At 49.4% G+C, this 12,533-nt stretch overlaps 1 protein-coding gene across 3 annotated transcripts in view; it reads right to left on the bottom strand.

Moving 5' to 3' along the window:
* The window catches only part of LOC116955637 (glutamate receptor ionotropic, kainate 2-like), a 112,853-nt gene that overhangs the window by 20,100 nt on the left and 80,220 nt on the right, over window positions 1-12,533 (bottom strand). For all 3 annotated transcript variants that reach the window (XM_076053278.1, XM_076053280.1, XM_076053279.1), the window contains exon 13: window positions 11,812-12,035. In XM_076053278.1, the coding sequence (XP_075909393.1) occupies window positions 11,812-12,035 (224 nt within the window). The remainder of the gene's footprint in view (window positions 1-11,811; window positions 12,036-12,533) is intronic.

Below are 12,533 nucleotides of genomic sequence, written 5' to 3'. Positions count from 1 at the left end.
CCACACCACCACCTCACCACACCACCACATCACCACACCGCCTCCTACTCACCGCGCCGCCTCAACCACGCGCACCGCATTAGCAAGAAGCCCATGCCCACTCATCCGCACCCTTGTGAGCGATAATAGCAGAATTAAGGCGCTGGACTTCACGCTTCAACTAATTAGTTGGTGATGATGCTGCTGCTGTAAAAGCACAGTCAACACACACCCGCCAACAACAACAACAACCCAACCAGTCAGTCACTCGCTCAACCACCCACTCACCCACCTACCCACCCACTCACAAACGCACTTCAATCACTCACCCACTCGGTCACCCACTTCACTCGCTCACCCAGGCACCCACTCGCTCACAAACCCACTCACCCACTCACCCACTCACCCACCTGCTCACCCACTCTCTCGCTCACCTACCCACCCACTCGCTCACCCACCCACTCACTCACAAACCCACAACTCACTCACCCACCCGCTCACCCACCCACTCACCCACAAACCCACTTCACTTACTCACCCAACCGCTCACCCACCCACTCGCTCACCCACCCACCTACACGCTCACCCACCCACCCACCCTCCCACCCACTCACCCACTCACCCACACGCTCATCCACCCACTCGCTCACCCCAACATCACTCACCAAACCCACTGTTGCAGCGCATCGCTCACCACGGCACCACCGCTCACTTATACAAACACACACACACAACAATGTAGACATGCACAGGTAAAGATCCCCCGTTTAGCCTTATTAGACTGTTGGGGTAAGTGCTGTGAGCAAGCACCTATGAAGGCCGGAACGCCACACGAGGGGGTGGGTGGCCAGCAACCACGCCCGACCGCCTTTGTATCCCCAATGGGGTAGCAGTTATCGCTATGCCGAGCTACAAACGCGAGCCGAGTTCGATTCCCGCTCATCACGGCCTAGGTCGACTCAGCCTCAAATGAGTACCTGTATATATATAAAAAAGACAAATATCCCCCGTATAGCCTTAGCAGACTGTTGGGGCAAGTGCTGTTAGCGAGTAGCAGCATCCTTTGAAGGCCGGCGCGGCACACGAGGGGGTGGTTGGGGTGGTCAGCACCTCGCCCGGACCGCCTTTGTCTTCTCTCGTAGCCATGTGTCTATGTCACGGCACACAACTGAACGATGCTGCCCCTCCCCGTCTCCCCCCACCCTCCTCTCCCCCCCCACCCGAAGAAAATTACAAACGAAGTCGACCTCGGTTTTTTAATCTCGCGATTGCTTCCCCCCACCCACACACCCAAAGAGGAGCTAAATCTTTTTTGTGTGTGTGTCCAACTTATAAATAATTAGTCTACATCATTAGCATAGCGGGGTGCAAAGGGAGGGAGGGATGAGTCGGAGGAGGGGAGATGGGGTGGTGAGTTGTAGAGGGAGAGGGGAGGGGAGAGGGATGAGTTGGTGGAGGGAGGATGGGAGGGGGGAGAGGGGAGGGGGGAGAGGGGAGGGGGGGAGAAGGGAGATGAGTGGGAGGGAGAGGGGAGATGAGAGGAGGGAGATGGGAGGGGGGAGAGGGGAGGGGGGAGAAGGGAGATGAGAGGGGGGAGAGGGGAGGGGGGAGGGGGGAGAGGGGAGATGGGAGGGGGGGGAAGGGAGATGGGAGGGGGGAGATGGGAGGGGGGAGAGGGGAGAGGGGAGGGGGGAGAGGGGAGATGAGAGGGGGGAGAGGGGAGATGAGAGGGGGGGGAGAGGGGAGGGATGAGTTGGTGGAGGGAGGATGGTAGGGAGAGGAGCATGGCACGGTGTGTTGCCCGCATTGCGATGTAAATTAGAGGGGGGCTCTGTGTGTGTGTGTGGGGGGGGGGGGGAGCTGGACATGAATAATGCAGCAGGACATAAATCAGGCGTCGAGCAAGCGCGAGAATGACGATGCCGGAGGAGCTGCGGTGGTTCTACTTTGCTTTGCAGACAGAGATAATTGGCTCGGCGGGTTCAGTAGTTTGTTCGATAGTCAGTTGGTTAGTTCGATAGTTGCATAGTTGGTCAGATAGCTCGTTAGACAGTTCGCTAGTGAGTCTTGTTTGTTCGATGTTAAGATTGGTAGTTGTATTCTTGGTTCTTTCGGTAAAGTCACGTAGATAGAAACGTCGTGGAGTTTTTTTTTGTTTGCTTTCTATCTACGTGGTGACTTTACCGAAATAACCAAGAATATGAATCCCTGCAGTCACGGAAACGTTTTAAGTTAAAAGTTTTATCGGTAGTTGGTTCATTGCGCCAGGCTCGCGCGATTGACAACGTGAGAACAAAAAAAATAAACGAATTCATCACGTCCGCCAATCACACGGCGCGTGTGTCCGTGTGTCTGTGTGTATGTCTCCCAGACACACACACACACACAGACACAGTGTCCGTGTGTGTGTGTCTGTGTTGTGGGGAGCGGTAGTGTAGCGGTTAGCGTTATGCTGCGCTATGAACCCAACGACCCGAGTTCGATTCCCGCTCACGGCCAACACCAGTGACGATTATCTGAACCGGTCCCGGCCTCCCCTAGATCAACTCAGCCTCAAATGAGTACCTGGTGCGATGTGTAAACATCGTCACTCGGAAGACAAAGGCGGCCGGGGGTGGTGCTGGCCACCCACCCCCTCGTGTGCCGTGCCGGCCTTCATAGGTGCTCGCTAACAGCACTTGCCCCTACAGTCTGTTAAGGCTAAATGGGGGATCTTAATCGTTGTCTTGTGTGTCCCGGACACACACACACAGACACAGTGTCCGTGTGTCTGTGTGTGGGGAACGGTGGTGTAGCGGTTAGCGCGTTGCGTTACGACCCCGGGGACCCGAGTTGGATTCCTGCTCACAGACATCAGTGACGATTATTTGAACCGGTCCTGGGCTTCCCCGGGGGTCACTCAGCCTCAAACGAGTGCCCGATGCGGTGTCTACAAATAATCGCCACTGGTGAGACAAAGGTGGCCGGGCGTGGTGCTGGCCACCAACCCCTTCGTGTGGCGTGTCGGCCTTCATAGGTGCTCGCAAACAGCACTTGCCCCAACAGTCTGTTACAGGCTACCCGGGATCATTGATTGTGTCGCGCGTGTGTGTCTGCGTGTGTGTCTGCGTGTGTGTGATGCGGTGACCATTCTTGTTCGATGGGCTCGCCAAAAGCCCGCTGAGAGGATGACCAGAGGTTGAGTGATGAGAGTTTGAGTGATGAGAGTTTGAGTGATGAGAGTTTGAGTGATGAGAGTTTGCGTGATGAGAGTTTGCGTGATGAGAGTTTGAGTGATGAGAGTTTGTGTGGTGAGAGTTTGAGTGATGAGAGTTTGAGAGTTTGAGTGATGAGAGTTTGAGTGATGAGAGTTTGAGTGATGAAAGTTTGAGTGGTGAGAGTTTGCGTGATGAGAGTTTAAGTGATGAGAGTTTGAGTGATGAGAGTTTGCGTGATGAGAGTTTGAGTGATGAGAGTTTGAGTGATGAGAGTTTGAGTTTGAGAGTTTGAGTAATGAGAGTTTGCGTGATGAGAGTTTGCGTGATGAGAGTTTGCGTGATGCGAGTTTGCGTGATGAGAGTTTGAGTGATGAGAGTTTGAGTGATGAGAGTTTGCATGATGAGAGTTTGCGTGATGAGAGTTTGAGTGATGAGAGTTTGAGTGATGAGAGTTTGAGTGGTGAGAGTTTGAGTGGTGAGAGTTTGTGTGATGAGAGTTTGAGAGTTTGAGTGATGAGAGTTTGAGTGATGAGAGTTTGAGTGATGAGAGTTTGAGTGATGATAGTTTGAGTGATGAGAGTTTGAGTGATGAGAGTTTGAGTGATGAGAGTTTGAGTGATGAGAGTTTGAGTGATGAGAGTTTGAGTGATGAGAGTTTGAGTGGTGAGAGTTTGAGTGATGAGAGTTTGAGAGTTTGAGTGATGAGAGTTTGAGTGATGAGAGTGTGCGTGATGAGAGTTTGAGTTTGAGAGTTTGAGTGATAAGAGTTTGAGTGATGAGAGTTTGAGTGATGAGAGTTTGAGTGATGAGAGTTTGAGTGATGAGAGTTTGAGTGGTGAGAGTTTGAGTGATGAGAGTTTGCGTGATGAGAGTTTGAGTGATGAGAGTTTGAGTTTGAGAGTTTGAGTGATGAGAGTTTGATTGATGAGAGTTTGCGTGATGAGAGTTTGAGTGATGAGAGTTTGCGTGATGAGAGTTTGAGTGATGAGAGTTTGAGTGGTGAGAGTTTGAGTGGTGAGAGTTTGCGTGATGAGAGTTTGAGTGGTGAGAGTGTGTGTGATGAGAGTTTGAGTGATGAGAGTTTGAGTGGTGAGAGTTTGAGTGGTGAGAGTTTGCGTGATGAGAGTTTGAGTGATGAGAGTTTGTGTGATGAGAGTTTGAGTGATGAGAGTTTGTGTGATGAGAGTTTGTGTGATGAGAGTTTGTGTGATGAGAGTTTGAGTGGTGAGGGTTTGCGTGATGAGAGTTTGAGTGATGAGAGTTTGTGTGATGAGAGTTTGAGTGATGAGAGTTTGAGTGATGAGAGTTTGAGTGATGAGAGTTTGAGTGATGAGAGTTTGCGTGATGAAAGTTTGCGTGATGAGAGTTTGAGTGATGAGAGTTTGTGTGATGAGAGTTTGAGTGATGAGAGTTTGAGTGATGAAAGTTTGAGTGATGAGAGTTTGTGTGATGCGAGTTTGCGTGATGAGAGTTTGAGTGATGAGAGTTTGTGTGATGAAAGTTTGAGTGATGAGAGTTTGAGTGATGAGAGTTTGAGAGTTTGAGTGATGAGAGTTTGAGTGATGAGAGTTTGAGTGATGAGAGTTTGTGTGATGAGAGTTTGCGTGATGAGAGTTTGCGTGATGAGAGTTTGCGTGATGCGAGTTTGAGTGATGAGAGTTTGAGAGTTTGAGTGATCAGAGTTTGCGTGATGAGAGTTTGAGTGATGAGAGTTTGTGTGATGAGAGTTTAAGTGATGAGAGTTTGAGTGATGAGAGTTTGAGTGATGAGAGTTTGAGTGATCATAGTTTGCGTGATGAGAGTTTGAGTAATGAGAGTTTGTGTGATGAGAGTTTGAGTGATGAGAGTTTGAGTGATGAGAGTTTGAGTGGTGAGAGTTTGAGTGATGAGAGTTTGAGTAATGAGAGTTTGTGTGATGAGAGTTTGAGTGATGAGAGTTTGAGTGATGAGAGTTTGAGTGGTGAGAGTTTGTGTGATGAGAGTTTGAGTGATGAGAGTTTGAGTGATGAGAGTTTGAGTGATGAGAGTTTGCGTGATGAGAGTTTGAGTGATGAGAGTTTGAGTGATGAGAGTTTGTGTGATGAGAATTTGAGTGATGATAGTTTGAGTGATGAGAGTTTGTGTGATGAGAGTTTGAGTGATGAGAGTTTGCGTGATGAGAGTTTGCGTGATGAGAGTTTGAGTGATGAGAGTTTGAGTGATGAGAGTTTGTGTGATGAGAATTTGAGTGATGATAGTTTGTGTGATGAGAGTTAGCGTGATGAGAGTTTGAGTGATGGCAGTTTGAGTGATGAGAGTTTGCGTGATGAGAGTTTGAGTGATGAGAGTTTGAGTGATGAGAGCTTGAGTGATGAGAGTTTGAGTGATGAGAGTTTGAGTGATGAGAGTTTGCTTGATGAGAGTTTGAGTGATGAGAGTTTGCGTGATGAGAGTTTGAGTGATGAGAGTTTGCGTGATGAGAGTTTGTGTGATGAGAATTTGAGTGATGAGAGTTTGAGAGTTTGAGTGATGAGAGTTTGCGTGATGAGAGTTTGAGTGATGAGAGTTTGAGTGATGGGAGTTTGAGTGATGAGAGTTTGCGTGATGAGAATTTGTGTGGTGAGTTTGCTTGATGAGAGTTTGAGTGATGAGAGTTTGCTTGATGGGAGTTTGAGTGGTGAGAGTTTGAGTGGTGAGAGTTTAAGTGATGAGAGTTTGAGTGATGAGAGTTTGAGTGATGAGAGTTTGAGTGATAAGAGTTTGAGTGATGAGAGTTTGTGTGATGAGAGTTTAAGTGATGAGAGTTTGTGTGATGAGAGTTTGTGTGGTGAGAGTTTGAGTGATGAGAGTTTGAGTGATGAGAGTTTGAGTGATGAGAGTTTGAGTGATGAGAGTTTGAGTGGTGAGAGTTTGAGTGATGAGAGTTTGAGTGATGAGAGTTTGAGTGATGAGAGTTTGAGTGATGAGAGTTTGAGTGATGAGAGTTTGAGTGATGAGAGTTTGAGTGATGAGAGTTTGAGTGATGAGAGTTTGAGTGATGAGAGTTTGCGTGATGAGAGTTTGAGTGATGAGAGTTTGAGTGATGAGAGTTTGAGTGATGAGAGTTTGCGTGATGAGAGTTTGAGTGATGAGAGTTTGTGTGATAAGAGTTTGCGTGATGAGAGTTTGAGTGATGAGAGTTTGTGTGATGAGAGTTTGAGTGATGAGAGTTTGCGTGATGAGAGTTTTAGTGATGAGAGTTTGAGTGATGAGAGTTTGAGTGATGAGAGTTTGAGTGGTGAGAGTTTGAGTGATGAGAGTTTGAGTGATGAGAGTTTGAGAGTTTGAGTGATGAGAGTTTGAGTGGTGAGAGTTTGCGTGATGAGAGTTTGCGTGATGAGAGTTTGAGTGATGAGAGTTTGAGTGATGAGAGTTTGAGAGTTTGAGTGATGAGAGTTTGTGTGATGAGAGTTTGCGTGATGAGAGTTTGAGTGATGAGAGTTTGAGTGATGAGAGTTTGCGTGATGAGAGTTTGAGTGATGAGAGTTTGCGTGATGAGAGTTTGAGTGATGAGAGTTTGAGTGATGAGAGTTTGAGTGGTGAGAGTTTGAGTAATGAGAGTTTAAGTGATGAGAGTTTGAGTAATGAGAGTTTAAGTGATGAGAGTTTGAGTGATGAGAGTTTGAGTGATGAGAGTTTGTGTGATGAGAGTTTGCGTGATGAGAGTTTGAGTGATGAGAGTTTGCGTGATGAGAGTTTGAGTGATGAGAGTTTGGGTGATGAGAGTTTGCGTGATGAGAGTTTGTGTGATGTGAGTTTGGGTGATGAGAGTTTGCGTGATGAGAGTTTGAGTGATGAGAGTTTGAGTGATGAGAGTTTGAGTGATGAGAGTTTGAGTGATGAGAGTTTGAGTGATGAGAGTTTGCGTCATGAGAGTTTGAGTGATGAGAGTTTAAGTAATGAGAGTTTGAGTGATGAGAGTTTGAGTGATGAGAGTTTGCGTGATGAGAGTTTGCGTGATGAGAGTTTGCGTGATGAGAGTTTGAGTGATGAGAGTTTGAGAGTTTGAGTGATGAGAGTTTGAGTGATGAGAGTTTGCGTGATGGGAGTTTGAGTGATGATAGTTTGAGAGTTTGAGTGATGAGAGTTTGAGTGATGAGAGTTTGCGTGATGAGAGTTTGAGTGATGATAGTTTGCGTGATGAGAGTTTGCGCGATGAGAGTTTGCGTGATGAGAATTTGAGTGATGAGAGTTTGTGTGATGTTTACATCATGGGGGGGTACTGATGACCGTTCTTCAGCCAGATGAACACACTGCAATTAATTCTAGATTTGAAGCTTTCGTGACTGCAAGCATTCATATTCGGAAGCTTGTGTTGCCTCCGAAACGTCGTGATTCAATTTAGTTGTTTTCATTTATTTCATTTTACCTAAGTGACTTTACCGAAAAAACTAAAGAACACTGCAATTACATTGAACAAATAGAAATCGACTTCCTTTCATTCGCTTCGTGTAAATCGTCGCCACAAATCGTGACTATCGAATCGAAGGGAGTGGGGGTCTCGTTGGCTCAGATCGTACGTCACTCTCATTGGCCTCGCCAAAGATGGCCAGGTCGCTTCTGAAACAAAGCTCCTACGTTAGTGGGCTTTAACTAGTCAAATAAACATATATTTTATTAATGCTAGTTTAGTTTTAGACGAAGTACAATTTTTATTACTTTTATTTCATGTTTACCAGATGAGGCCGACCGAGCTATGTAGCTCTTTTTCAGAAGCGACCTTGCTATCACAAATGATAGCTCAATGAAGTGGCTTATCATCATCATTACGTGAAAATGTATAGCAGCCACCAAATACTCTCAACACGTAACGTTGATTATATATAATTGTCAATGTAGAGGGGAAAAACCGGAGGACCCGGAGAAAAATCCATACGACCACGGGGACGCAAGCTCCAAATGCACAGCAGGCGTCAGGGTCGGGATCGAACCCATGAACTCCTGTATACCAGGCGAGGTAGTTAACATCTCACCACGGAGATAGAGAGAGAGAGAGACACGCAGACTCCAAATGCACAGCAGGCGTCACGGTCGCTTTCGAACCCATGACCTCCTGTCTACCACGCGAGGTAGTCAACATCTCCCAGTCACAGTGGCGAGTATGAAGGACGCGGTATCTTCATCCAGCAGCGGAGAAAGCCTAGCCAACGACTGCGTTGAAATCGATCGATTTAAAACCGGGTGTGTTTGCAAGCGTGACTTTGGCTGCTACCACTGATTGATAATACGACGATGATGGCAAGAGTCAAATTGAACGGAGACTTGGGTAGACTTAAATGCTCGCGTACATTAAGCACGAAACGGCGGTTCCATAAGCGATGTGGGTTAAGCAATATTTATTTATTTGATCAAGATTTAAAAAACACGGAAATAAATAAGACATTCACTCTGTCTGCGATTTACCGCGGGCGGCGAGAATTACCGCTCCCGTTTTGGTGGCGAGATGTTAACTATCTCGCCTGGTATACAGGAGGGCGTGGGTTCGATCCCGACCTTGACGCCCGCTGTATATTTGGAGTTTGCGTGTCTCTCTCTCTCTCCCCTTGGTCCCATGGATCTTCTTCAGGTCCTCCGGTTTTTCCCCTCACATTTTGAAACATGTGTTCGTAATCTTTGGCTACTGCTTGAAATTTCCACGTGATAAACCACTTCGTTGAGCTATCATAGTCGCTAGGTGCTTCTGAAAAAAATAGCTACATAGCAGCAGCGTCGAGAGCCTCGACGCTGATTAATATACGACGACTTAAAAAAAAAGATAAATTAAATCTAAAATAAAGTTAATTTGTTTTCATTTCACACACGTGGCGAATCATTCGCCTTTGCGTGCAAGGCGCGAGGCTGATCGCGGACGCTGCTGCTGCTGCGCGGAAGAGCATCAGCAGAGTCTGTTCTCACAGTGGGCGGCAACGAGGTACAAACTGGAGGGGTTAAGAGTAGGAGTGGCCACACAGGAGGCTTGACCTGGCTCAGAGAGAGACTTTGACTTTTAAACAACTTTTATTGCCGCCAGCAGCAAAAGGCACTGGAGGCGATTTCGATACGAAACGCACAAAGTCACCGGCAACACAAATGTAGAATAAACGTTACAAATCCACGCGCTGTGGCGCTGAAAAGCACCGCGCACAACACGAAAGAAAAGTCACGTGGTGGTGGTGGTGGTGGTCATTCGCGCAGGCCACGTCGACGAGCGAGCGCTTTAGAAGGTGAACATGAGGGTGCCGTCCACGCTGGTACAGAGAGGGGCTTTTCCGGCTCAGAGAGAGGGGAGGATAAGGGTGACGATGATGATCACGGTGAGGACGCGTTCGCGTTCAACCTCGTGCCTTCACGCAGAGGCGAATGATTCAACGTGTGCAAAACAACTCAAAATAAATATATGTTACTTTATAATTTATTTCTCTTTTTTTTTTGAAAGCCAGGCAATAAGATGGATGCTCGTGATCCAACACGTCTTTTTTCCTTCCCTGCGTCTGCGCGAATTCAATCGCTGAAAGAGACATGTAAAAATATTAAAAGGCAATAAGGGTTTGATTCATTTCAAATCCTCCCACTTTCTCACGTAACTCTTCCATTGTAACGCTCACCCCCCTAGTCGGAGCTTTCAATTCCATGAGAAATTTTTACTTTTAATTAATTTTGATAGATTTTAATGACAATGGAAGAAAAAAACACAAAGCTTCTATTCTGAGAATAAATTGGAGGCGCGGTTGAGACGCTGACAGCCCCCCCAGCAAGGCCGCGGAAATTCCACATTCCCATGCCAGGGGACAGGTACTTCCATCCAGCTACTGACCGCTGGCGATGTTACGCAACGTGGTATTCATTTTAACCACCACAGTGGGATGATGTAGCTGAGTCTAGCCCCGGTTTGAGAGCGGGAACTCGGATTGCTGTGGCACCTGGCCACAAGGTTAAATGCCCTTCCACATTGCTATGGCAGGCGTCATGAATACACCGTTCGGCTTCCCACAAAGTGGTACCTATTTTATCGACCCTGGCGGGATAATTATGGTTTACTTAGCAAAGACCCAAAAACTCAAATGGACAAGCATACAAAGACAACGATCCCCCGGATAGCCTGCACACACTGTTGGGGAAAGTGCTGCTAGCAACCACCGACGAAGGCTCGCACGGCACACGAAGCGGTGGGTGGCCAACATCACCCCCGGCCGCCTTTGTCTCCCCAGTGGCGATGTTTTACACACCGCACAAAGGCACTCATTTGAGTCTGAGTCGACCTAAGGGAGGCGCAGGACCGGCTCGGATGTTCGTTATCGATGTTGGCCGTGAGCGGGAATCGAACTCGGTCCGCCGGGTTTAGCAGCGCAGCGTAGCGCTCACCGCTGCACCACCGCTCCCCACGCACGCACGCACGCACGCACCCCCGCACACACAGGCACGTTCTCGCCTTCACACACAATGAACACTTGCGAGCGTCTGTTAACAGAGCATGAAACCGGCACGGCGATGTCTCTGTTCCTGCGGATGCGTGGCACGGGCGCAATTAGTCTCCGTGTCATCCGCATTAAACAGCCAGAGCTGTCCAAACGACTTTCAATTCTCTTTTTTCATTATTTCTCCTCTTGCCCCCCCCCCCCCACACACTCCCCCTACACCCCTCTCCCCCCACACTTTTAATGGAACGCATATTTTAGTAGGGGGAACGGCTGCACCCACCTCCCCCCAGCTATTTAAATGCATGGGCACGCACGCGCGAACACACGCACGCGCACGCGTATGCACACGTGTACAGGCACACACGTACGCACACGTGTACAGGCACACGTACTCACACGTGTACAGAGGCACACGTACGCACGCACGCACACATACACATGTACGCACGTACACACACATACGCATGCACGCACGTACGCACGCACAAAGTACGCACACCTGTAAAGACACGCATGTACGCACACGTGCACAGATACGCACGTATGCACGCGCGTACACAGACATTGCACGCACGCAACATGTGTACAGACAACAACAACAACAACAGCCGCCATTCGCCACTAAGTGATGGCGACGTCACCACGGCGCTTGTGCCAGGCTAGGTGCACTTTGAGGCCACGTGAAGTGTCGACGGCTAAGATGATTGGCAGATGCATCAACTGTGACCCCTGCTGTGCCAACCTGCTGCAATTTAGGCGCCCGGCGCTCCGCTCGTTGTTGTGAGCGTCGCTCCTCCACCCTCCGTTTTGTTGGAGGGCGACTTCCACCAAGTGCCCGTTTGTGTCCTTGACGAACTTCCTCCATAGAGGCCGATCTTGACACCCCTGGTACCGGTCATCAGCAAGTCCACCCAGCTCCACACCCTCCCGTACCGTACCAGCTCCATCTCTTCGTCAGCTCGTTCCACGCGCCCTTTTAACCAACCCCCCCCCCCACACACACACATACACCCCTCTATCTAAAAACAGAACCTGCTTGGCCATGCGGTGGCTGGGGCATTACGGGCTACGTGACGCCGGCCGACGCAGCCTCCTCGCCCACCGGACGAGCTCACCGATGGGCTGCAGCATCCAGACGTTTTCAAGGATTTGTGAGCTACACACACACGCGCCGATACACGCGCCACACGCACGTGGGCGCTCTCAGGCGGGTGGGCTACCTGGCGATGACGAAGAGGACGCAGCTGACGGCCAGGTAGGCGAGCAGGATGTACATCCAGATGTCGGGCGAGAGGGGGATCAGGAAGGAGAAGATGCTCGGGTTGGTGCCGTTCTGCTTGCGGTACAGGATGCTGATGCCCAGGGTCATGAAGGGCTTGGAGAAGTCGATCACCTTCTCGCGCATGTAGTTGATGGTGAGCGGAGCGACGGCCAGGTCGGCTTTCTGATGGGGTGGGGTGGTGGAGGAGTGGACAAGGCGGGTGGAGGAGGATGAAGGATGAGAGGAGGATGTTGAGAGGAGGATGTTGAGAGGAGGATGTTGAGGAGAGTGTGGTGTTTGAGAGGATGGGGTAGGAGGGGGAGCGTTTGGGAGGGAGGACAACGTGGTATTTGAGGCTGAGTCGACCTAGGGGAGGCCGGAAACCGGTTCAGATAATCGTCACCAGTGTTGGTGGCCGTTAGCGGGGATCTCACTCGGGTGGCCGGGTTCAGTAGCGCGGCGAAGCGCTGACCGCTACCCCGCCCTCACACAAACGCACACAGACACACACACACACACAGCGGATTAGAGAACACGCGCGCGTCAATGGCATCATCGTCACCATCACCACCATCACCACCAATCTGTTCGGAGGAGTGAGTGGGGCTTCATGGGGGCACGGGGGGGACGGCACGCGGTGGCGGTCGAGACTCACAACGGAGGCGCAGCAGCCACGGGATG

This window comes from Petromyzon marinus, chromosome 60 (assembly GCF_048934315.1).
Source record: "Petromyzon marinus isolate PM22_M1 ecotype Great Lakes invasive population chromosome 60, UKy_Petmar_22M1.pri1.0, whole genome shotgun sequence".
NCBI classification, from domain to species: Eukaryota; Metazoa; Chordata; class Hyperoartia; order Petromyzontiformes; family Petromyzontidae; genus Petromyzon; species Petromyzon marinus.
The sequence above is the reverse complement of the archived record's forward strand: the minus strand, read 5'-3'. Positions and strand labels throughout refer to the sequence as shown.